The sequence below is a fragment of the Colletotrichum karsti genome (genome assembly GCF_011947395.1).
Source record: "Colletotrichum karsti strain CkLH20 chromosome Unknown Scaffold55, whole genome shotgun sequence".
In the NCBI taxonomy this organism is placed as follows: Eukaryota; Fungi; Ascomycota; class Sordariomycetes; order Glomerellales; family Glomerellaceae; genus Colletotrichum; species Colletotrichum karsti.
The window spans coordinates 169,080-192,443 of record NW_024065955.1 but is presented as its reverse complement, the minus strand read 5'-3'; the positions used below and the strand labels follow the sequence as shown (position 1 = coordinate 192,443).

Genomic DNA, 23,364 nt, shown 5'->3' with positions numbered 1-23,364 from the left:
CAGGCGTGATCCATCTTGAACAGGCAGGCTAACGAGCTAGTGAGTGAGTGGCCTGCAAATCGTTCGGTCAGCTCGAGACGCCAAAGAGAGACATCTTTTGCACAAGGAGGCAACATGAGTAGGAACAACATGGGGAGACGAAGGAGGCGGTGGCAGCGGAGGGGTATGATTTGGTCGGTCTGCACTTCTTCTTGTTGAGGCCGACCGGTGCAGTAACATGATAGGAAGAGGAGGCAACATGGGACACCAACAGTACAGCTCACTACCGTCAGGCACCTCAGTGTACGCTTTTGCTGGCAGGCCGTCTCGCAATTGCTTGCATATCAGCAAGCCAGCTAGCCGACAGACTAGAGTGACAAGTCGTGCGGTGCGCACACATGAGAGGCAGTTGCAGAAGTAGAAAGAGACGGGGAGCGAGAGAGGCAGAGAGAGGCAGAGACGCAGAGACGCACACACACCTACGCCCACACCTGCACACCCGCCCAGCCCACCTCACCTCATTCAAGAGCGAGAGGCGCTGCGATGCCTGCCAGCGCCTCCTAGGTGCCGGACGCATGGCGCTGGTGTGGTACTGATCCGCATGAGAAGGCCACGGCCTCCAGTCTTGTGCACCTCACCAAGTCCAAGGAGTGAAGTCGATCGTCCCAAGACCGGATAAGGCACGAGGGCATCCGACCTCGACAGGTGCATGTGTAGAATATCCCCGCCTTCTCTCTCTCTTTCTCTCTGTGTCTCATACTCCAGATGCAGGCTGGTGAGGGTGTCGGAAAACAGGGGCAATGATTGAGAATAAAACAAAATCCAAACTGCCGTTGATGAAGGTGTACTGAGCGGGAGAAACAAGAAAAAGCAATGAGCGTCGAATCGCGTACGCACCTTTGGTTTTTTTCGCGAAGCCTCACTCTCGGCCCGCTTCTTCGCCTGTCTGCCCCTCGGAACAGGATCACGCCGTCGGGAAGCGGCTTGGCCCAGTAACAGTGCTTGTCTGCCTCTTTGCCTTGCCTGCCACCCCCGTCAAGCGCCGTTGGCTATGTTGATTTTGAAAAACCAAAAAAGGGCTCTCTTCCGACGGTTGTTGCGCCGAGTTGTACTAGGCCGAGAGCTGTGTTGTGCAAAACCCGTCGACTGACCACCTGGTCGACCGAGACCCCAAAAATTGGGTTGGGTTAATCAATTCGGCTCCTGGCTGATTCTGCTGCTCGGTGCGGTTGTCGTAGCCGTTGTCCTCCGTCCGGCATAGCGTCCTGATGCGAGAGATTGGAGGGAAAGTGGGAAAGGGGAAAAACGAAGCGTCAAAGGTCGCATTGCAGGGGAAAGCGACAGGAAGCGATCGGATTGGATTAGGGAACGGGACAGGATCCGGAAAAAATAAAGATAAAAGCTCAGGTACCTTGGGTAGCTGTTGAGGATTCATACGACGGTCGACTCCGGCAACGAGGGGTGTCGCACCGTAATAGAGAGGCGGAGATCTGGTGCTGATGCTGGTGCTCGTACCGGTGCTGGTACTGGTGCTGGTGCTGGAGCAGCGGTCTTCTCGCCCCAGTTCCTCGATCCTCTTTTTCTCCCCCTCAGCTGTTAGCAGACGGGACTGTAACGCTCCAGAAAACATCCTTGTCAGATCCTTCCCTTCCAACCCCCGTCAGAGCCGAAACCGCCTCTGCTTGTTGGTTGTTGGTCTTTTGGCAAAGTACCGCGAGTTGACGCGGAATTGCCTCGATTCGAATCCAACATGTCTTATCCTCCTCGTTCACTTTGGAGATTTGGGGCCTGGAGACTCACCGGTTGACTGTCTAAAAGTGCCCCTGTCATGCCAAGGGGTTGGTCGCAGCTCTTTATCCTGCCCGAACTGTCCATTTCAAATCTGCTGTCAGCAACGGAAAATGACTTTCGTCAGAAAGGAAGGTGGCCGTTTCTTTTGGACCCCATAAGCCGGAATGACTGGTCATGTTAGGGACACCGCCATTCATCGACGGGTACGGCGCAAGCCACGCCGATGGGCCGTAAATCGTGACAAACCGTCCAGCTTAACTCGACGTCTGCTCTTCACAGCACGACATGCTATGAATCGTCGTCTTGCGCCAGACCACTTGTCTTGGGACAAAACGATCCACTCGGACGTTTCCCCAAGAACTCAAAATGATTGAAATGGGGCTCACTCACTTGCAGGAAGAAGAGCAGAACTAATTATGCTACCTGGTGAATGTCAGCTTTTGCTCTTTTGCGTACCAATCCGACGCCGTTATTTCCATGGCAAACCCCGCGCGAGCAACGATAGCCCGCCGTAATAGAGGCGATTGGGGGTCCCGCGTGGGAGAGCCGGCAAGATGGGTCCAAACCAACAACCGTTGGTGTAAATGGTTTTGGGGGGCCATCGCCACTCGTCGAAAAACGATATTTCGATGGAAGAAACTGATCAAGACCCGAGAGAAGAGGGACGGTGGACTAGGCTTGCCTTTTGGTACGTTTCGTCTAGTTGTCTTTCGTTGGTGGCCGCGTACGTCCAGATATGTAAGCGAGTCCCAAACTCAGGCGTCCAAGTCAAGTGTCTGTGGCGTGCGTGGTTGATGTGAAGAAGCTTCGACGATCTGATATCAAGTCCTGGACTGGAAAAAATTCAATATCCGAGGCGATTCTTGGTATGGCGAAAGTGACAGATCAAGAAGATGCGAAAAGACCGACAGAGTGCAGGATCTTGGAACCAGGTATCTATATACCAGAACCCCAGATGTGGCTGACTTGAGATCGTACAGAAGCAGCGAAGATGGATTGGAGGCTCAACATGCGACTGACTGCTCAATAGAGGTCGCACAGACCAAGCAATAACAGACAACCAAATTTTGCAAGCACACTGCCGATGGCCCCAGAGTCGAAGGGGCAAGGAAGACGATGTCGGGCGGGGGATTAGTCTCCACGCGTGAGCAAATCGGTTGTGCAGACTCTGAGACAGCCGTGAAGGGACATTGGATTGTGTGGAGAGCACCAAGACCCCCAGTCTCCTACTTCAAAAGGCGTGCTTTGCCTTGCTTCCGTGGTTCCTTTGGCATAATACGATATCAGGGCGTGTAGACTGTTGGCGCAAAATAGAAAGCCGCTATCGCCAAGCTGTCGAGAGAACGTACCGGGGACAGACCAAAGCCGCCATAGACGAGGTCTTTTTGCAGGGGGCGAGAGCATGTACGACTTGACTTTGCTGGCCAAGCCTCTCAATGGCCCAAGGCCACGGGGGCATTCAAGCAAGCAATTCTTTGTGTCCACGTCCGATGTCTGAGGACGCAATCGTGGCAGAATGACCCCTTCCCCTTACAACCTGCTGACTGGCAGATTTCATCATGCGAGCTGCTATCGACGGTACCAAACCGAAGTTTCCTTCCTTCTGGTCTGTTAATGACACAACAGATGGAGTCGGGCCTCGGGAGTCTCTTCCTCCTCAGGCCATGGAACGGAGGATCTACTGACCTGCGTCGGTGTGTATCCGGGTCCGTCGAGGTCTCGCGCTGTGGACGGAAGAGCGTCTTCCAAGCCTCGCTGACCTCTTCTTCCATGCATCAAACCTGCAGCTACCCGTCCGTCAAGGGCCTGGATGAAACGCCACAAACAAGTCCTCTGATAGGGAAGGGATTTGCCTTGACGAGGGAGTGTGGACTTTCGACGGGACGTTGCAGGCGTGAAAGCAGGTCGTGGGCGTTTAGCGGACTATCTCGGCCATTGGGATCGAAGTTTTGCATGACGTCCAGATTCGACCAACACCCTGCGCCGGTGTCATTGGATTAGGTCGAGGTAGTCAAAGGCACTGAATGTGAATGTCGAAAGCTTGGGCCTCGTGTAATCGGAACCATTGTATGCAGCCAGAGAACTTGCAGTCTGGGCTGACGGGGGTGACGGAGGCAGCCTCGCGTCCTCCTCCACTGCCACGCCCAAAAAGACATGTTTGGTAGCAATCGTTGACTTGCTGAAGATCCACCACGTAGCTTTCGGCCCTAAAAAATGCCACGTCAAGCTAACAGCCCTTGTGGCTTGTTTATCTCTGAACATAACGTTCGAGGTCCTAAGTCGGCCCCTCATGTCTGTGAGCTCAGAAGCGTGAAGAGGCGTGTCTCGGTTGCAGAGACACGCTCGCCACATGACACGTGCGATGAGAATAGGGTTTCGCTTGAACCTGGTTGACAAGGTGGCATCGGATCATTTCCCCCAGGCTGCTGTGTCGCTAGGCAAATATATGCGTCTGCTTCCATGAGGAACTCATCGTGAAATCCACCACGCCGCTTAGCCTTGGAACATGGAGCAAGGAGGTATCGATCGGAGCATCAGCAGGCAGGGGCGCAGGAAACAGAAGCGGTTGAGCTGTGCCTCTCCGCACTGAGCCAATGAGACGGCAGAATACCCGAGGAGGGTAAAGAAAACTGGAATCGCCCATTTCCAAACCGTCGGGCTCTTTTGCATAGGGTCATGAATGGCCAATCTCAAGCCAGAGAAGGTCAAGCCCAGGGCCGAAGAGATAGCTTCTGCACCTCGTGTTCTGTTCTGTAATGCAGTCTCAATATAGACCAATACGTAGTTGGATTGGTCGTTTGTGCAGGTTCCCGTTGACTAGTCCGGAAAGATCTAGTCGACTGTACTTGATGCGCGCCACCATACTTGAGGCATCAAGTCGACTTGATTGTTTCAGAAGTTTGGTTTTCGGGGCTTTTCAGTCAATCGGACTGGCCGCGTTGGCAGCGAGTTCGCGGCCGCGGCGGCGAGTTTGCAGTTCCAGCAGAGCAGGGTTCACAGGTTGAACAGCTAAGGTAGCTGATGGGCTGTTTGCAGAGCTCTGGAGCTGGGATTCCCAGCAGAGCAGACCAACGCAACACCCGTGGAACAATTTCCGAAGCAAGGCAAGACGACGCGCTTGCTACGTGCTGGCCAGCATATTATCGAGTATGGTCCAGTCCTGTCGGACCGGGCCGCTAGAGTCTGACTGCGACGTATTCCCAGCTGGATCCAAAGCTGCTCTCGCGGTCGGGATGGCGTAAGACTGAGGAGCCCCGGTGATCCTTCTGCCGTGGCCAGCAGTGTTCATCGATATTCGTATCATATTACGCCCACAGGTGTGAAGGGTAGCTTATTGTTTCCCGCGTCGTCACCGTGATCAGATCCATCTCCGTCGTCGTCGAGTTGAAGGTGGAAAAGGTACCAGTTCCCCATGTTTCTGCTCTGCCTGCGCCCATAGATCAGATCTTGTGTGATGTGACGTATCACGGATGCCAGGGTCCTTTCTCTCTGAGCGGTAGGCGGATATCGCCTAGGCAGCAGAAGACTTGATGGAAGGCCTGGTTCGAGTGGGAGCGGGTGCCGATGTTGATGGGCTGGCGTGCAGAAAGCAAGTCACTGCTGCATGGGATCACAGCAGGGGCGGCGAGAATTGTTACACAGACGTCTGGCGGAATGATTGGAGCGGTGCGGCGGGAGAAGGGTCGCTGCCTAGGGGCGTAATTCTGGGCGGAGTGGTTGAATCCGAAGTCGATCTGCCTTCCATGTCGGCGAGGAGAAGTAATGACAGATACGTACTGGCGGCGTAGCATCAGGAAGAAGCAGGCAGCCTCCGCGTAGGTAAGGGCCCCGTATGCCATCCGGGAGCCAAGAAGCCGTATGATATGGCAGGGTATGCGTAGGAGGTCGGATTCTGTTGGTCGCTGGAGATGGAGGCCGCGGCTGAAAAGAGCATGACGAGACCGGTGAGATCGGAATGCATGTATGTTGCTTTCTTCTTGCTTGCAGTGCCACTTGGGCGATGCATGGTAGCTATCGGCAGTGTGATAATGCTCATCAGAGCTCCGGCGTGGGCGATTCTTCTCTATCCGTACCGAACAGGCGACGAGGGCCAGGATGATGTCGCCTGGTACCTTAGCTTGCTAGGATGTTGGTGCACCAAGACAGGCCTGTAAGGCTCAGTGGGCTTGATAGAAAGAAAGGAGGAAACAAGCCGTCAAGGGGGCTGGGCCAGATGAGGTGGGTTAGTCGTCAAAAACGTTGTTGGTGGACGGGGAAGTTTTCTGCACTGTCCTTCGCTCGGTGTCGAGGGACTTTGATTCTTGCTTGGTTCGCACGGTACGGTGAAGGAGTGGATCCTCCAACTATGGGACGCAGAAGCGAATGGTAGCTTCTGATTGGGCAGAAAACAGTACCTCATCTGCGGACCTTCCTGCAGTGCGGTGTGGATGAGATTGGCACTGTAAAGTAGATATGCAGCTACGAGATTGCATCGGGAAACAACGACCGGCTTTAAGGAAACAGACCCACTACTTGCCTTTTCCAACGCACAAAAGGCCAATCAGAAGAGCTTCCTTGCTGTCGCTAAGCCCACACTGTGTCTCTATCTTTCCTCTGAAGAGAGAAGGAAAGAGCACTTGTTTCTCTCTCAGCTCTTTCCTGCTACTGCATTTCTGCCGAATCTAAGATACCTACCGCGGTTTCCAAACATCTTCAGTTGACTTGCCTCTCACTTTCGATACCTCATGGCTCGCTGCATCCTTCGCTGTCCACCCCTCACCAAGGCGCTCACCGACTCTTCATTGGGGCAATCTATCGTTCATCATCCGCTCTGCATCGTCTCGATTCTCGCGTGTTGTTGGGCATCAACATCGTACCCCTCACATCTAGTTCTTTTTCCGCCCTTGCCGATATCGTTGCTACTGTTTCCCTTAGTGTACTGAGCAACACTTTATTTGGTGAAAAAAAACAATGCTTTGGTCGGCAAACACCTGCTCCGAGAGACAAGGACATAGTCGACGGAAACTGCTAGGTAGATGGCATGGCATCTGGCTTCGATGCGACTTCGGCCATTCTCTTGTCTCTGCAACGGCCCAACTCGATTATGTTTGAGCAAGCTCCAGGCACACATTCGCTTTCTCCAAACAAAAACAAACCCGAGCTTGAACTGTTTCTCAGCTCCTATCGACAGGAATAAACAGCTCACAGGGGCACCTCAGTCACAATGTCAAGTGCGGGGCTGAACCTATATTCGACATCCACGCATTAGGAACAACACAACATCCATCAGCCCTGCCCGGACGTTTCCGGCGCCGTTCAATGTACCATCAAGTACTCACAGGGACCTCTCTGGTACCCTGCTGCGGCTTGCCCATGTTGTCTCTTTCGACGCAGCTTGATGCAAGCTCGTCTTCTACTCCCTATTTGTCAAGCCGACAATTTATCACTCGCTGTAAGGGCCAGCCCTCACCCCGGCATACCATGTCCGGCACCGCGACAGCTGGATGCCAGACGGATCGGCTTCCTGTGCAGAACCGGCCGTTGACACTCAGGATTCGAAGACTTGCACAGCGGAAGCCCAAACGATAGGCTGGCTTTTGCCTCAACGTCATAGCCTTATGCCGGCGAAGAACCAGATTATCACTTTCGAGGAGCGAGGAATCGCTTCTTAGAATTAACCACAGTCCGAACAATCCCTGGCCTTGGCCCTCTACAAACTTCGAATGAGAAGAAACAGTGATGTTGTCGAGTGCACAATCATCGCCGCGCTGGCTGCCATTGGACCGCCGTGGCTCGCCGCGTCTTCTCTGTTTCGAAACGGGTGCATAGGTCCTTAGCCTACAATGAGCCACTCCCGACCCTGTACTGATGACGGAAAGCACCGTTGCCTTTCCCAGCAGGCCGGGTGCCTCACGAAGCCCTCGAAGAAGCGGTCAAGGAATCAAGGCTTTCCGACGCTTACCTGCCGAAGACTTTTTCTCGGAGCTACCGTGCTTCGTTCTTCATGACCACCTGGACTTGAGAGCCAGCACAACTTCAACCTATCCCGCGCATTTGTGGCTAATTACACTGGTCATTGCGCACCAAATTTGTTTTTCTTCCTCTTCTTCTTCTCACTCTCATGGCACAAAGATCGATCATCTTCAGCATGAAAAAGACAACGCGACTGACAAAGACCTTGCGCCACCAAGGAGAGTGGTCAGCACCCTTAGCGTTGCAGCTCCAGGTTGAGGTGACACGAGAAGAGCGTTAACAGCGGAGGCATGCAGACCCTACCTATGAGTTGAGGTCGAGAAAGGTACCGAATTGGGCTGTTTCGGTGAACATCTCCCTACCAACATACGACCAGGGTCTGGATATCATCCACTTGCTCTTGAATATCAGGCCTCATTTCCGAAAAGCTGCATAGTCGTAGCGTGTCGAAGCCGGGCTCAGTCTGCCATGTTCTAAAATTTGCGGATCGACTGCCCGCATGTCGCAGGGCGGATATGGGATGCTACATCTTTGGCCACTCGCGCGGCTACACGGTGCAGATGAGCACTTGCTCGAGAACCATGCCCTCGGGATCATCACGGCATACGGGTCGCGACCGACCATTTGCCGACAAGTGTCTCATGGGCCTCAGTGAGCAGGGCTCCTACCACGTTGCTCTGGCTCTGCTTCGATGTCGGATCTGGTCGATGTAAGGGCACATATTTCCGGATTTGTTCGCTTCCTCCTTCCACATCGGGACTGTCAATCTTGAACTGTCAGACCTACAAGTCTCTATCAGCCAAGTTTCTCGTCACTAGAACGCCATGTTTCGTCTCCGCACCCAAGCCCCTGATTATGCTGTGGAAGGCACCTTTTTCCCCTCTCAGAAGGCCTCTGTCAGGATGGGTGTGATGTGGAAATGGGTCGAGACTCATGTGCTGTCGACCGTCTGGAACCATCGACCCACGATAACCCCTGATGGGGCGTAGTCTGCCAGGAGCCTTTACGTGGCTGGTAGCATGACCAAGATGCTCTCGTCGTCCCGGGAGCACGAGAAATCAGAGTTGGGCGCCATATCAGCGCGCCGGCAGCAAACACCGTGTGCGGCGCCGACGCACGTTGTTTCGCAGACCGGTTTCAGGCCCGCCTGTCGGGAGTCAACCATAGGCTTTTGTGGATGCAACGTTTGACAGGATCTTCATGATGGATCCATCGGCTGTCAGCTCTCCGTGGGAAGGAAGATGGCAGACGATCACTGCGTGGGCGTCATGATGGCCGCTGCTTGTGCGCCTACAACTGATTGCAAAGGTGATCTAGTCCTCGTTCAGGTCAAGCGGATGAAGCCTCTTAACGGGCCAATGACTCGTTCTCATCAGAAGGCCAATCAAGCCGTGAGGGGATCGAATGACAACAGTGCCAATGGCGCGGGCACCCGGTGCTCATGTCAGCTCACTTTCTCCCTACCACTCACCGAGGACCTCCTCTCGGTGTTTCGAGACATCATATGACAGGAACAGCTGAAAACTAAACAGCTTGAATCTGTGTTGATTTGCGCCCGTCACACTAACTCAGTCTAGACACGAGAGGGCATGTCTAAAGGGATAATCACGGCGGATGCCTGTCGGATTGGAAAGATAACACCTTGGCCCAGAACGAAAAAGACAGGAGGGAGTGTGGCGAGCGAGCGGGTGATCAACGAAGTCCGAGACGGGTGGCGCCCATGAGTGTTCCTGTCCGTCATCGTCCGCGTCCCATACCCCACACTATCAACAATGGCGTTCCCGAAGCAGCACTCAAGCTTCATTGTCTGGGACCTTGTTGCCACATGGACTTGGGCATGGTCTACAGCATGGCAGGTTATTCGAGGTTGCACCAACCCTGCCTTACCAAGATGTCAAATTCGATGAACAGAGTCAAAGTCAAACATGATGCGCCGTGACCTCCCCGGGGCACGTAGGCTACTGGGGGCCGCAGCAGCCTCCTCCAGATGCGGATAGAGCGTGTACAGATTGGGTCCAGGGAGCTAGGTGTGCCTTCGCCCTCGCGATGCTGAAACGGAGCACTAAGGTTTGTGGCACATGGCTGCCGGGTGCAGTCTTGAACTCTAGGAAGCAAGCCATAACAGCAATCGCAGTGGGTCACTGTTTTTTTTGGGAGCTTGGGACTGGGGAATAATGGGACGGGATTGCGAAATCGGGCCGGCAAGTTGGGCGTCGTTGCCGAACTAAGGTTCAAACAGCGCCGAGGTGGGTCACCGAAACGCCGCCGCCAAAGCGGGGCCAGAACGCTGCCAAAGGGGGCACCGTGGGGTCTCGGTGCCTCAGACTCGTCCGGGTCCCATTGTCCGGTCCGGCCGGAATGCACGGACCATATGTTTGGTCGCAGGGAGTAATTACAGCCAAAGAGGCCTTTGAGCGAATCAGGGCCGACTCCAACGCTGACAAACCTGCTGCTCCATTTGAAGCAGCGTTGTAACGTTCCTCCCTGGCCGCCAGGTACTATGTAGTCCGAGCCAGCCAGTCCGAGCCACTAGCCACGCCCCTCCGCCCCAAGGATTATGAGCAACAACTTCCATCATCTAGGTAATTCTACTAATGACTCCAACAACAGAAGGAGCTTGACTGTAGGGGCTGTGACTGCAGTGACTAAACAGCGATATTGAGTCATTGTTGCTGACCAAAGGCTTTCCTTCCAATCCCAAAGGCAGAAGCAAACCACTGCGGTACATAGCGACAAAAAGTACGCCAGAGTTTGTTTGCTTTCCTTCTGCACCCCGCCGCGCCCGCCCTCGCCCTCGTCTTCGACCTCCTCAAGCTTCCTCGCGACCTCGCCCTCCCCCGGAAGCTTCCGCCACAGCTTCTTCGTATCTTGACCTCTCCCCGGGTATGCCTAAGAAAAGGCATCAATCATTATACTCGAAGCCGCAATCCACGGCCCCCGCATCGTTGGGCGCCTCAGCTTCAGCCTCGACCACTGCTCGTCAGTCTCCCTCCTCGCGTAACCTCTACACCTGGATCTTCTCGCCATCTCCCCACACCCCCAAATCCCACCCCTCTCCATTCCCGACCTCTTCCATACAATATCCAAGAAACTGACACGAAAGCCACGACAAACAGAGAGCCAACGCAAGGGCGTCAACGAGCTCTTAGCCGATCTCCGCCGATCCTCCCTCGCCTCCTCGAGCCGTACCACCGCAGCGTCCTCGGCAGCCACGCCCACCGTCCCGCCCGCCCTCCGACAGATCCTCCACATCCCAGAGACGCCTCCCCCGGCACCCAGGCGTGTCCCACGATTCGACGCGACCGGCAGACGAGTGCCCCCCGGCCCGCCACCACCACGCAGCTGGCTCAACCGCGCCTGCAGCAATGACTCCCGCTACACCAGCGCACACGCCCACGCCGCGACCGGCGCCGTCAAGGGCCTCCCGGGCTCCTACGAGCCCGACAAGGGCAGCCTGACGGATCTCCTGCTGCGCAGGATGGCCCTGAACTGGGACTTCCAGAGGGATTATGACCGGTACTACCTTCACACGCTGCCCAGCCGAGTCCGCGCCTCCCTCGTCAGGTACGTTGGCACGTGGCACGAGGCCGGACTGTCCGCTGCGGACCTGCGCAACATCCTCATACCACCCGTCGTGGACGAGAAGGATGAGGGCGGCGAGCAGCTGCAGCTGGACCTCGAGGAACTCGTCTCGCTGAATAACGACGTATACTCCCTCGATCTCGCTGGCTCCGTTGGACGCTCCATGAGCATTAGGGAGCTGACCGATGTGCTCTTCCCGCAGCAGCTTGCGGGTGCGTCTGAGGAGGTGCAGGACTCCTGGGACACGGCGGAGGCGCCGTCGCTGCCCCCGAAGCTTCTGCCCAACATCACACATCTATCCCTGGCCGTCGTGCCGGGGGCTTGCGGCGGCGGGCCCGACGTCACGTGGAAGCAGCTGCTCGCTCTCGCGGCCAAGCTGCCCACGCTCACGCATCTCAGCCTAGCCTACTGGCCTGAGCCGTCACTGACGCCCAACGCGAAGTTCGCGACGATCGTGTCGCCCGACGGACGCACGGCGCAGTACTCCAGCACCGGGGCCTACTCGCACACCCTGGACGACGACTGGACCGAGGCCGTTATCCTGCTGCGGAAGCTGAGCAAGTGCCTGTACGGGCTGGAGTATCTCGATCTCACGGGCTGCGGAGACTGGTTCAAGGCGCTCATGGCCAACGTGGACGGTGACAAGATCGACTGGGCCGGACCGTGGGGCAAGGTGTCGACGCTCAAGCTGAAATATGGCTATGAGATCAGCGAGAACACGCCCATCGCCGACGGCGAACGGTTCCGGGAGGCGGCGAGGATGGCGAGGACGATTGAGAGATACATCGTCACGCAAAGAGATGGGAAGGGGCGGTTCATCACCGTCGAAAGGGATCATATAGAAGATGTGCGGTCACCGGGCATGACCTAGACTATCGGAATACAACAAAAATGAAAACAAGACCCCAACGCGAACATCCTCCCTCTTGTCACTCGCCGCTCACGTCTCACGTTCTCAAGCACCAGGAGCACCGCTTTGCTTGCTCGCATCCCACAGCTCCCTAAACTTCCCTCCCTCTAGCAGCAAGCTCTGAGGCTCTCCAACTTCGACCACGCGACCCTTGTCCAGGACGACGACTCTGTCAAAGTCGGCGATGGTATCCAGGCGGTGTGCGATCGCGATGACGGTGTGCTCCTTGAACTCCTCACGAATGAGATCCCGGACCATCCGCTCGGTATGAGCATCGACGCTTTTCAAAGTTAGCTTCATACTCGCAAAGAAAACAGTAATACGTGAGTAAAACGTCCATACCTGCTCGTGGCTTCGTCCAACAACACAACTCTCCCCACATCCCGCCGTAACACCGCCCTCGCGACGAAGAAAAGCTGCCGCTGCCCGTGACTCAGAGCCTCCTCCGAAAACTCGGCGTCCAAGCCCCCGCTCCCCTCGATCGCGTCCCAGAGACCGAGGCGCGCGAGCACCGACTTGACAACATCATCGTCCGGGACCGCGGCGAAGGGGTCGATGTTCTGCCGGACGGTCCCGGGCAGGACGAACTGGTCCTGGGTGATGGCGATCAGCGACGACCTCCAGTCCAGGAGCGGGAGGGAGTCGGAGGGCAGGCCGTCGACGGTGACGGTGCCGGAGGACAGGGGCAGGAGGCGCAGGAGGGCGAGGAGGAGGGAGGACTTGCCGCTCCCCGTGCGTCCCACGATGCCGAGCTTCTCGCCGGCGCGGATGGAGAGGGTGATGCCGTCCAGGGCCTTGGGCGTCTTCTCTCCTCCGGTTTTGGAGGAGTCGTACGAGGCCGAGACGTCGCGCAGCTCGATGGCGCCTCGGGCGGGCCATCCCGGCGCGGCTGCGGTGGAGACCAGCCCTCCCCGCTTCGAGGCGTCCTGCTCGACCTCGTCGGGCGTCTCGTCGGAGAAGTTCTTGATGCGCGCGACGGCGCCGATGGAGGTCTCGAGTGAGGTCCAGAACTGGATCAGCATCTTGAGGGTCTCGGTGAAGGAGATGAGCTGGACGAGGGAGACGCCGGTGAGGCCGACGGAGACGGAGGCGCGCAGGCGGACGGCGAGGCCGACGACGAGGAGGGCGAGGGCCGTGGTCGCCAGGTCGAGGACGAGGGTGAGCCACTGCTGCGTCAGGAGGAGGATGTAGAAGGGGCGCTGGGAGCGGTCGATCAGGGCGTGGGAGTGGGTTATCGAGGGGGTCGTCATGGCGTGGGCGCGGAGGGTCGGGAGGCCGGAGAGGGTTTCGAGGAAGTGCGTGCTGGGGTTGGGAGGTGAGCTTCGTCAACGTGTTGGATTTTGGGGGCTTTGGGGGGGGGGCTTACTAGACGGGTGCTTTTTCTTCCAGGTCCAACAACCGGAGCTGGCGGGATGTGCGGAGGTAGGCGCGTTGGATGTAGTAGAAGACGAGGATCAGGACGGGGAAGCTGATGGCGATGTACCATGAGGCGGAGGCTATGAGGAAGGCCTTGCCGATACAGGTGAAGAAGCCTGCGGTATCGTCAGATCAGTTGATGGGGATATTCCATGAGGGGGTAACGTACTGGCGAGCGAGACTACCAAAGCCAATGGCAGGTTCCTATCGATCAGGCCGATATCCTGGGAGAAGCTGCATTCTTTGTCAGTCTGGAGACGATGTCCCAAGAACCGTGGGAGCTTACCGAGTTGTGATGGAACCGATATCAGTGCTCGTAAAGAGGGCCAGCGGAGCGCTGGAGAGGTTTGTCAGACGTTGCTCATGTCACACCAGGACCTAAGGTCGACTTACTGCATGACGGCCGTGAGGAGTCTTTGGTGCAAATTGATACCCGACCTCGACGCGACTGGTACGAGAACAAACCTGTCCCTGTTAGACGGATTCTCCGAAATATGAGGCCTCTTACCAGATGAGAACGGCAAAGCACACAACGCCGCTGGCTTGCAAGGCAGCATACACGCCGAGATAATATCCAGAGTCCTCGTTGGGATTCTCGGCGGTGTGGTCCGTCCAGAACTTCAGCCAGACAGCTGGTAAGGCTTCTGTCAGCGATGATATTTTCACGGCGTGGTGCGAAAGAGGCAGGCTTACTGGGAAATGTTGAGAAAAAGGCCCAGACGATCTGGAGGAAGAGCATGATGGCGACGAGAGCGACGCCGACGCTTCCGAAGTAATAGCCGTAGACGCTCCAATCGCCGAGCTGACGCCGCATATCTTGTTCTTCTGCGGCGGGCTTGGCTTCCTTCTTCTCGGACATCTCGTCGGAGGCTTCAGTAGCCAGGTCAGTCTGGTTAACGTCTTCGTCTTGGCTGTTTTTGGCCTCAGTGGCGACGAGGCTGCTGACGTAGCCGTCTGTCTTTTGGCACTCTTCAAAGGTGCCCATCTCCACGATCTTGTTCTCCCCGAGCGCGATGATCATATCCGCCTGAGGTTGAAACCCAACTGCGGTCACGCATGTCAGCTCAAGCACCATCGGAGCGACAGCCGATGCAGGATGGGGACGCACCGGACTGGGTTGCGAGCACGATTGTAGTGCCCCAGCTTCTCAGGAGGCCTTCTTCGGGACTGAAGAGCCGGCGAAACACGGCTTTGGCCGTGTGGTTGTCCAGGCCGCTGAAGACGTCGTCGAAGATGGCTATCTGAGGGCGAGAATAAACGGCTCGGGCAATAGCCTATGTAACTTTAGTAAGAAGAACAAATTGAAGGAGGAAGTTATTTACCACGCGCTGCTTTTGACCGCCGCTCAGAGCAAGCCCCTTGCTGCCGATGAGTGTCTGGTCTCCGCCCTGAAGCTGGTTGATGTCCTTGTCGAGATCACACGCCTTGATGACCTGGCGATACAAGGTTTCATCAAAGTCAGAGAAGCAGATGATGTTCTTCTGAATGGTGTCGTTCTGATAATCAAGTTAGCACTATTGCATGGGCTAGATACTTCGGTTTTACTTACAATCAACCACGGGCTCTGTTCGCACCAGGAAATGCGATCGCTTGAGAGAGCTATTGTTCCGGTCACTTTCGGGACTTCTCCCAGCAGGCCTTTCAAGAGCGTGCTCTTGCCCGAGGCCACAGGGCCTACGAGCATCAGCAGCTGGCCTGAATCGACGCCAAAGCTGACGCCGGCGAGGATTTCGGTGGCATCCGACTTCCAGCCAAATGAGGCTCCTTGGACATGAACAGCCGGGGCATCGTGGAGGTCCCCCTCAAACTCTACGTCCCCAGCCGCGGTCTTAGTCTCTGCCAGATGCAATCCGGATTGAGAACCCGAAGGCATGATTCGGTACTCGACTCGTGGAGGTTCACAGAGATAAGTCTCGATCCGATGGAAGCATCCAAGGGCGGCACTGATGTCGAGAACGAGCTCAAACATGAAGAACAAGGGGCTCGCCAACAAGATGACCAGAGACAAGGCCGCGAAGAGCTTAGTCGCGTCGAGCGTCTCACCAGTCTTTGACGTGATGGACATGTACATGGCGAAAGTGACCACGGGGGCGATCATCAGGGGGATCTGAGCCACGGCCGAGGAGATGGAAGCAATGACACGGAAAGGGACTGCTGCCTTCATCTCCGAGAGCCGGAGGTCGGAAATGGTCTGGGAGAGCTTCTGCGTCAGGCCCGACATTTTGATGCTTTTGACGTGTCCCATCATGGCCGAGGTGATTCCTTGTGGAAGGTTAGTGATGCGTAAAGCTTGAGGAGAGGGAAGACGAACCGATTCGCTTCTGGACCTTTTCAATCCAGACGACTTGGTATTTCTGGGTTGCAGGCGCAAACGAAAGAGTCACTATCAACGCGACGACTGACACGATGATGGGCCCCGCGGCGGCGTAGCCGATGTGGGTGCTGAGTATCCATGTTGCGAGAGCGATTTGGATGATGTTGGCCCAGAACTCGTGGATTTCGCGCCAAGCGCGGACGATGGCCTCGACCTTAGGAGATTTAGTATGTGTAAACAACAACCAATATTGTGAATACTTACATCAGTTGACATGAGAGTCACTGCAGCGGAGTCGTCGCCGGGGGCTACCCTGAGCTCTGTCGTTTTGGAGTATACGGCCGCGACCAAGATGCCTCTGAGCATAGCAGTGGAACGGAAGGCCTTGTGCCAGTAGAAGCTGGATGCAATGGAGATGCTAAGGTAGACGAGCCCATAGGCGCCGATGAGGCCGTAACCGTAGTTGACATCTTCGGACGGGTTCTGCAGGAACTCGAGGAACCTGTTCAACACCAGCGGTTGGCAAATGGTGAAGCCGAGCAGACAGAGTCTCGCAGGGACGACAGCCAATAGTTGCCACCGAAGCGTGTTGAGGCAAGCCCCGATGAGCTGATAGCTGTGCGGACGGGGCGAGCCGTCCGACGGGCCATGCGAGCTCGATCCGGACTTGTCCCAGAACAGCCAGAACCTCTCGTTCAGCACCACAGCCGACATGGACTCGTCCAAGGCGAACAAGTCCAATGGCTTCAGGAGACGGCGGAAACCAGTCAACAGCAGCGGCGTGAGCCACCAGAAGAGACCGCGGCTGTAGATGCCGCTTGTCTCTTCAGGGCTATACGACCGAGCGTCGACGAGGTATCGCGTCTTCTCCCGGGCTTCGAGGATCACGATGGCCGCCTTCAAGGCGAAGGACGCGGTGAAGACGGCGCTGATGGCGACGCTTAAGTGCGACAGCCACATGGTGCGGAGGATTGCTCCGTCCAGCACCAGCGATGCGAGGGTGTATGTATTCAAGACGGACGAAGGCTTAAGGCTCTTCGAGTGTTCTATGTACGAGAGACCACCAAATACCAGACTAGCGACGAAGGACACGCAGGAGGCTGCGATGGACACGGTGCGCAGGCGGCCTGCGCCATCGTGTTTGGTCCAGAGGGCGATGAGGGTGAGCTGTAGGATGGCAAGGGCGGCGATGGCGGCCTGTTTGGTTAGACGGAGGGCGTTGCCGGAGACGGCGCTGGGGAGTTTGCCGAGTTGGAAGAGGCGGATAGGCGCGACGAGAAGAAGGAGGGAGGCGGGGAGGATTGTGAAAAGACATTGTTCGAAAGTGAGGGTGAAGTCGAAGCCGTCACGGCAGTTCTGGACGATTGGCCCGAAGGCGTCGTCGGCTGTTGGGGAGCACACGATTGAAGACGAGTTGTCCATTGCAATTGCTGCAGGAAAGCGAGAGTGCAAGAGTTGAAGAGGAAGAGAAAGAGAAGTTTTGGGGAATTTAGGGTCGAGGGAATCAACCATTTAAACGGTTTGGCGGCAAAGTAAGCCTAGGGATGCTTCCCCCTGAAACAACATCCGATTAAGGAAGGTGAGTAAGCGCAGCAATCAAACTGTCTATACGAGCAACCCTAACACTGTCTTGAAGAACTTCAGAGACGTATGTCCGACAGCTAACGGAAAAAGGAATCCTCCCTGAAAATGGTGATGGGACGGTTCTCCAGAAAACGAAGCTATTCGCATGTGCCGACAGCTCCATAAGCTTGTTTCTATTTTTGTTCAAGTCGTTTGGATGAACGGGGAAAGAAACGTGGGACAAAGTCAATCCCTCTTCTCCATTGAGTAAACCAAGGAAGACCGTTGATCAGACTGGGAAAAACGCAGGTCAAGCCCGGGTTCCGTCCTGGCTAGGCGTGGTGTGAGATGTGCCTCTAAGGTAGCTGGAGAGGTCTCGGTTCGCGCTGGGGCGTCGGGGACAGCCTCCACAGGCGCCAACAGCGACATCAGAAGAAGGACCCTTCAGGGTCTCGAGTGGCTGCGAGCTTCCCAAAACCTGACGGCGCATCCCTGTCGTCCAAACAGGTTTTCCCGGGCGTCATCCGATGGACTGGACGGGTGACGGTGACGGGCTAGACCGGCGCGTGTGGGGCACCTCCGTTTGCCCACGGACACTGGGCTCCACCTTAGGTAAGGTACGTACCTGGTGCCCAAAAAGATGTGGCTCAGGGCAGAAAGACGATGACGCAAACTTCGTGATCTTCACTCTCCCAACCCCATGTCTTGGAGCGACGACAACAAGTCCGACAACACGACCCTACTCGCATGTGACTAAAAATCTTGGCCACGTCAGGCCCGACCACAACCTGCTGTGCTGTTCCACCACCCATCCAAAAAGCAACATCATGTTCGCCTCCTTTCAGCGTTCCTCAACTGCCGCCCCAGGTCCATGGGTATCTTTCCGGGCCAGTCAAGTGACGCCGATGGAGACAAACGACCTTGTTCCTGGCCTACCAACCCATCATCACCGCCCAGCATTCTTTGACGCCCACTCAGGCACTCAGCGTCTCTTTGGTTGCATCATTGGTTTTCCAGGGTCCAGATGCCTGGCTCGCTGTGATTCACCCAACTTTTAGGCCGCACTCCTCCCTCTTTAAGGTGACTGGCCCATTTGATGTCTCGAATGTCTCTGGCTCTTGATAAAACCAATTCCCCCCTTCCTAACATTAGGTTCAAAGCAGTACCTAACCACCTACACTCTCGTCTTAATATCGCGGGTTGACTCCTACATATCTGCTGTGCTTCGGCCGCCCAACTAGCCTAGCCGTTCCATATCCTGACCGCTTTTCTTTTGTATTACACGGATCAAACACTCCCGTCGGCATCATGCATTTCACCGCAATACTGCCGCTGGTCCTGTCCATAGTGGCATTCGTCCTCTCCTTCCTGGCTCTCTTCGCCGGCCACAAGGAGGGCTTCATGGAGAACTACGACGTCATCCGCCTCAACACCTCCGGCCTGGGCCAGAACGTCCTCAACATCGGTTCCGACCAGCCCGACAACGACGACAACCCCTTCGACAGGATAGTCGGCATCGTGCGCAACAAGACAAATGACATCATCAACGACATCGGCAACGACGTCGCAGACCGCCTCGCCGAGGAGCTGGGCATCTCCCACTGGTACTCTCTGCACCTGATGGACGTGTGCCAGGGCGACTTCGCCCCCAACGTGACGGCTCCCAGCACCTGGCTCAACGTCTCCGGCTGCACCCAGCCGAAGCCCGGCCGTAAGTACCATGTTCCACCGCGATCTTCTCCGACACTTTGCTGATTCTCGTTTAGCCAACGTCAACCTCACCAAGATGCTGGACCAGGAGCTCTCCGTCGGCCCCCTGCGTCTGAGCCTGGCCGATCTCGACTGGCCCGAAACCATCGAGGACGCCCTGGACAAGGTCAACAAGGCGCTGCTGAGCATCTTCGTCCTCTACGTCCTGGGCATCGGCTTCTCCGGTCTCGCCATCCTCGGCTCCCTCGCCGCCATCTTCCTCGGCTTCAGCAAGGGCGTGACGATAGTCAACTTCGTCTTCGCCATCCTGGCGGCCATCGTCCTGTTCGCGGGTAGTCTGGTGACGACCATCGGCGCCAGGGAGGGCGCGAAGCAAATCAACGACTTGGGCGACGACATTGGCCTCTCGGCTAATGTTGGTACCAAGTTTATGATCATCTCCTGGGTCGCGTTCGCCGTCATGGCTGCTGCGGCTGTTTACTGGGTCACCCAGTGCTGTGCCTCGAGGCGGGCGAAGAAGCGAGGGTACACTGAGAAGCGTCACAACAAGGGCAGCTTCTAAAAAGGATGCTCCTTTATGATCTAAAAAACAGTAAACTGTGTGCGCCTTCAATTCTTTAGATTGGGACACCACGACACGGAAGCGAATTTATGAGCGAAACTTTGCCAGGACTGGCCCGATAGCTGGTCTACTGAGGCCACAGCCGACATCACGATCCTTTTCCTTAATTCTCAAGATACCATTGTTGCGACGGATGATTTCATAGAATGTTCTTGTTGCATAGATCACTCACAAGTAGAAGAATGCACCACCTTGAACGGCGATTTGCCGACCAAATACGTTTCTCTTCCGCGGCATGTGACTAACAGAAAACCTGTGGATGTCGGCTATTTATTGCCAGGGGTATCGTGAATGTCTCGTCGATTGACAAAGCATCTCTTTTATCTAGGTGTAGGTCATCCACGAAGCATCCGCATCATCCACCAGAGGGACAGAATGTCCGAGCGCAAATTAAGCATTCGCCGGGATGAGGCCGGAGCAGGTCGGTACAGTGATCCACTCCAGCTCCCGTGTGCTGACGCCGAGTGGACGGCGGATACAGTTCTGCATCCGCAAACTCCGGACGATGCCAAAAGTGTGCGGAGAAGGCGGGATCATTGGTTGCCGCCGTTGTGTAAGCCACCGGGATCACTCACAAACCTTCAATAACTCTAATGGGATATCGTCCTCGAATTGCGAAACCATGTTGCCAGGCTCCCATACTGCAGCGACAAGTTTACTAATCATGGAGGGATTGGCAGCTTCAGAATGGGGGTTTCGTGATGAGCGACTGCTGATATAAAGGTCGGTATATCTGCTGCATTTGACCAGAGACACGAACAACAACAATAACTCATCACGAACATGGCTAAGGACAGCATTCTGGTACTCGGCGGGACGGGTCCTGCTGGGATCTGTCTCCTGCGGGAGCTCGTCTTTCGAAACCTGAAGGCCGTCGCCTTCGCTCGCACTCCGTCCAAAATCCCCGCAGATCTGACTTCGAACCCTCTGATCAAGGTAAGAGACAAAACATCATTTCATCTCATGTCGGCTAACACGCGTTACAAAGGTCGTCAAGGGAGGAATGGACGACGCGGAAGCCCTCTCGACAGCCCTCTCCGAGTGCCACACCGTCGTCTCCCTGCTCGGACCAAACGCCTCCACGACGCTGTCCACCGGGACAGAGTACCCGGACATGTACCGCACCGTCCTCTCCGCGATGCGGCGGCAGGGCGTGCGGCGCATCTTCGCCATGGGCACCGTCTCCATCTACCAGCCCGAGGACGAGACCTCCATCCTCCGCTGGCTGATGGCCACGCTCGTCCGCCTCGCGGTCCACAAGGCCTGGCTGAACTTCATCTCGATCCAGAAGCTGTTCGAGGGGGACCGCGAGGCCACGCGCGACATCGACTGGACCGTGTACCGCATCGGCTTCATCCAGGGCGGCGGCGAGGACGCCAAGACGTGGGCGCAGGAGCGCGACGATGGCAAGACGTTTGCCGGGCCCGTGGGGGCGAGCGGGTGGGGGCTTTCGCAGAAGAGGGCTGCGTTGACGCGCTGGCTGGTTGATGTCGCCGAGACGGGAGCGCCTGAGTTGATTGGGAAGATGCCGGCTGTTAGCAAGTTGAACTGAGGGTATGGTGATGTTTTGGCAAGAGAGAGACAGGCGTTTTAGATAGCACGGATTAATACTATATCTTCCTTGAAAAAGAACCAATGAGGCGCGGGCAACCTGTCACTAGCATTACGCCGTCTTCAGCTCCGGCGCCGAGGTCCCACCCCGGAATGTGGGGTACGTCATGCCTCCCCAAACAGGAAACCACCTTCCCAGCCTCAAGTTAACCTCCTTCCGTCTGAACCCAACTCTACCTGAACGTTTAGATCTTGTCCACGGCCTGAACTTCATCCCAACTGCATCGTAGTTCAGCATCCGACGACCGTTGCGGTTCTAATTTACACGCCTGACACGCCCAGTACGACACACGCCCGACAAAACGCCACACCGCCCAAGATGCCTCTCCCCTTCAGCGAACGCATCTCGTCCACAAACAGCCACCCGCGCCTCCAGGACTCCGACGATGAGGACGACCAGCTCATCCCGCTCCTCAACCGCGGAAGAGCCAAGGCTACTACCATCTGGCAGAACTTCCTCGACTTTGCCACGGGAGGCGACATCCTCGGCATCGCCTTGGGATTGATGTGAGTATTTCCTCTTTATGTCTGAGACCGTATATCGTGGGAGACGGTAATCGACGCTCCTTTAGGGTGTGTGACGGACGACTAATCTCCGGGTGCAAAGGATCGCCTCCTCCTTCTCGGCCCTCGTCAACAATTTCGTCAACAACATCCTCATGCCGCCCATGTCCATCATCTTCCCCCTCAACCGCAACATGGAGGAGAAGTTCGCCGTCCTGCGCGGCGGCCCCAACTACTCGCACGACAACAAGTACACGACCCTCGAGAGGGCCAAGGACGACGGCGCCGTCGTCCTGGCCTACGGGTAAGTCGGCTGACCCTACGCCGACAGCTTCTTTCCGAGTCTCTGATCGTTTCCCCGCGCAAGCTCCTTCATCAACCAGCTCATCTCCTTCTTCTGCATCGGCTTCGCGCTCTTCGGACTCGCCCACGTCTTCCAGCTCTTCTCCCGTGACCCCATCATCAAACCGACCGTCAAGTGCAAGTACTGCCGCAAGCGGATCAGCATCAAGGTATGTGCATGACGTTCGGAGGTGTTTCTGGCGGGCTGCGTGACTGACGTTCGGGCAGGCGCAACGTTGCGTCAACTGCTCCAGCTGGCTGGATGGCCGCGAGGACAGGCCTTTGATGTAGGAGGCTCCGCGACACCTGAACGTTTTATGTGATGTGTCGAGAACTGTGGGCGACGGAAACGGTGTTGTGGGGTTGTCCAGGGACGATGGTGGTCGCGGCATAGCAAGCTTGGAGTCGTGGAGGTGGGTTTTGCGTTCTTTTGCATTGCTGTTCTCATCAATTCATATGCGAAGGCCGGCGGCACTTTTGGGAGATAAAATCCCTTCTTTTTAATGGAAATCGACCGTAAGACAAAATTGCGCTATGAGTCCCCCCGAACCCGTGATATGATTCCTCCGTCCCATCTCCATTCCCACCCTTTGGATATTCTCACCTCGAGAGCCCCCATCAGCCCTCAAACTCCCTGGACCTCCTCCGGCGGAAACACGCCGTGTCGCTTGTGGTACTGCCTCTGCGCCCGAGGCGACATGACCCAGCGGAACATGGCAAAAGCGGCGCCGCAGAGGACGGCGATGGACACGGTCAAGCTCACGACGATGACGGTCACGTTTTCCGGTGCCATTATGTATGTTTTTTTTATGTGCAAAGGACGTCTGGCGCAGGGATAATGAGGTAGTGGCGGTGATTCTTGGGGGGGGAATGTAGGGAAAGAGGTTGATGATAATCCTTGGAAAATCAGGGAAAGCGGTTGAGAATGTATTTCTTGTGAGGACGGGTGTGATGATCTGGTTGATTCCAGATATTGCAGAAGTTGCTCTCGTATTTATCTCTGGAGTTCTAGAATTCGTAGAGAGACCTTCAACGCGTTTCGATGTCGGAAACAATGGAATTGGCGGG

General features: G+C 56.1%; 5 protein-coding genes across 5 annotated transcripts; 4 read left to right on the top strand and 1 right to left on the bottom strand.

The window, feature by feature from the left end:
- Window positions 1-10,813: 10,813 nt before the first annotated feature.
- Window positions 10,814-12,175, top strand: CkaCkLH20_12190 (putative tafazzin; the record flags this gene model as incomplete). The annotated part of the gene is made up of 1 exon (XM_038894903.1): window positions 10,814-12,175. One exon carries the CDS (start codon window positions 10,814-10,816, stop codon window positions 12,173-12,175), a length of 1,362 nt encoding a protein of 453 aa, XP_038739804.1.
- An 84-nt stretch (window positions 12,176-12,259) lies between these two features.
- Window positions 12,260-17,366, bottom strand: CkaCkLH20_12189 (ABC transporter; the record flags this gene model as incomplete). The annotated part of the gene is made up of 13 exons (XM_038894902.1): window positions 12,260-12,494; window positions 12,557-13,516; window positions 13,581-13,746; window positions 13,800-13,864; window positions 13,917-13,967; window positions 14,024-14,095; window positions 14,139-14,262; window positions 14,324-14,674; window positions 14,739-14,904; window positions 14,953-15,126; window positions 15,180-15,892; window positions 15,942-16,158; window positions 16,209-17,366. The coding sequence occupies 13 exons, from the start codon at window positions 17,364-17,366 to the stop codon at window positions 12,260-12,262; spliced, it is 4,452 nt and encodes a 1,483-aa protein (XP_038739803.1).
- A 1,449-nt stretch (window positions 17,367-18,815) lies between these two features.
- CkaCkLH20_12188 (SUR7 protein) lies at window positions 18,816-19,779 on the top strand (the record flags this gene model as incomplete). The annotated part of the gene is made up of 2 exons (XM_038894901.1): window positions 18,816-19,218; window positions 19,274-19,779. The coding sequence occupies 2 exons, from the start codon at window positions 18,816-18,818 to the stop codon at window positions 19,777-19,779; spliced, it is 909 nt and encodes a 302-aa protein (XP_038739802.1).
- Window positions 19,780-20,622: 843 nt separating this feature from the next.
- CkaCkLH20_12187 (uncharacterized protein) lies at window positions 20,623-21,391 on the top strand (the record flags this gene model as incomplete). The annotated part of the gene is made up of 2 exons (XM_038894900.1): window positions 20,623-20,775; window positions 20,828-21,391. The coding sequence occupies 2 exons, from the start codon at window positions 20,623-20,625 to the stop codon at window positions 21,389-21,391; spliced, it is 717 nt and encodes a 238-aa protein (XP_038739801.1).
- A 378-nt stretch (window positions 21,392-21,769) lies between these two features.
- Window positions 21,770-22,587, top strand: CkaCkLH20_12186 (large conductance mechanosensitive channel protein; the record flags this gene model as incomplete). The annotated part of the gene is made up of 4 exons (XM_038894899.1): window positions 21,770-21,957; window positions 22,058-22,258; window positions 22,322-22,466; window positions 22,525-22,587. The coding sequence occupies 4 exons, from the start codon at window positions 21,770-21,772 to the stop codon at window positions 22,585-22,587; spliced, it is 597 nt and encodes a 198-aa protein (XP_038739800.1).
- Between the last annotated feature and the right edge of the window lie 777 nt (window positions 22,588-23,364).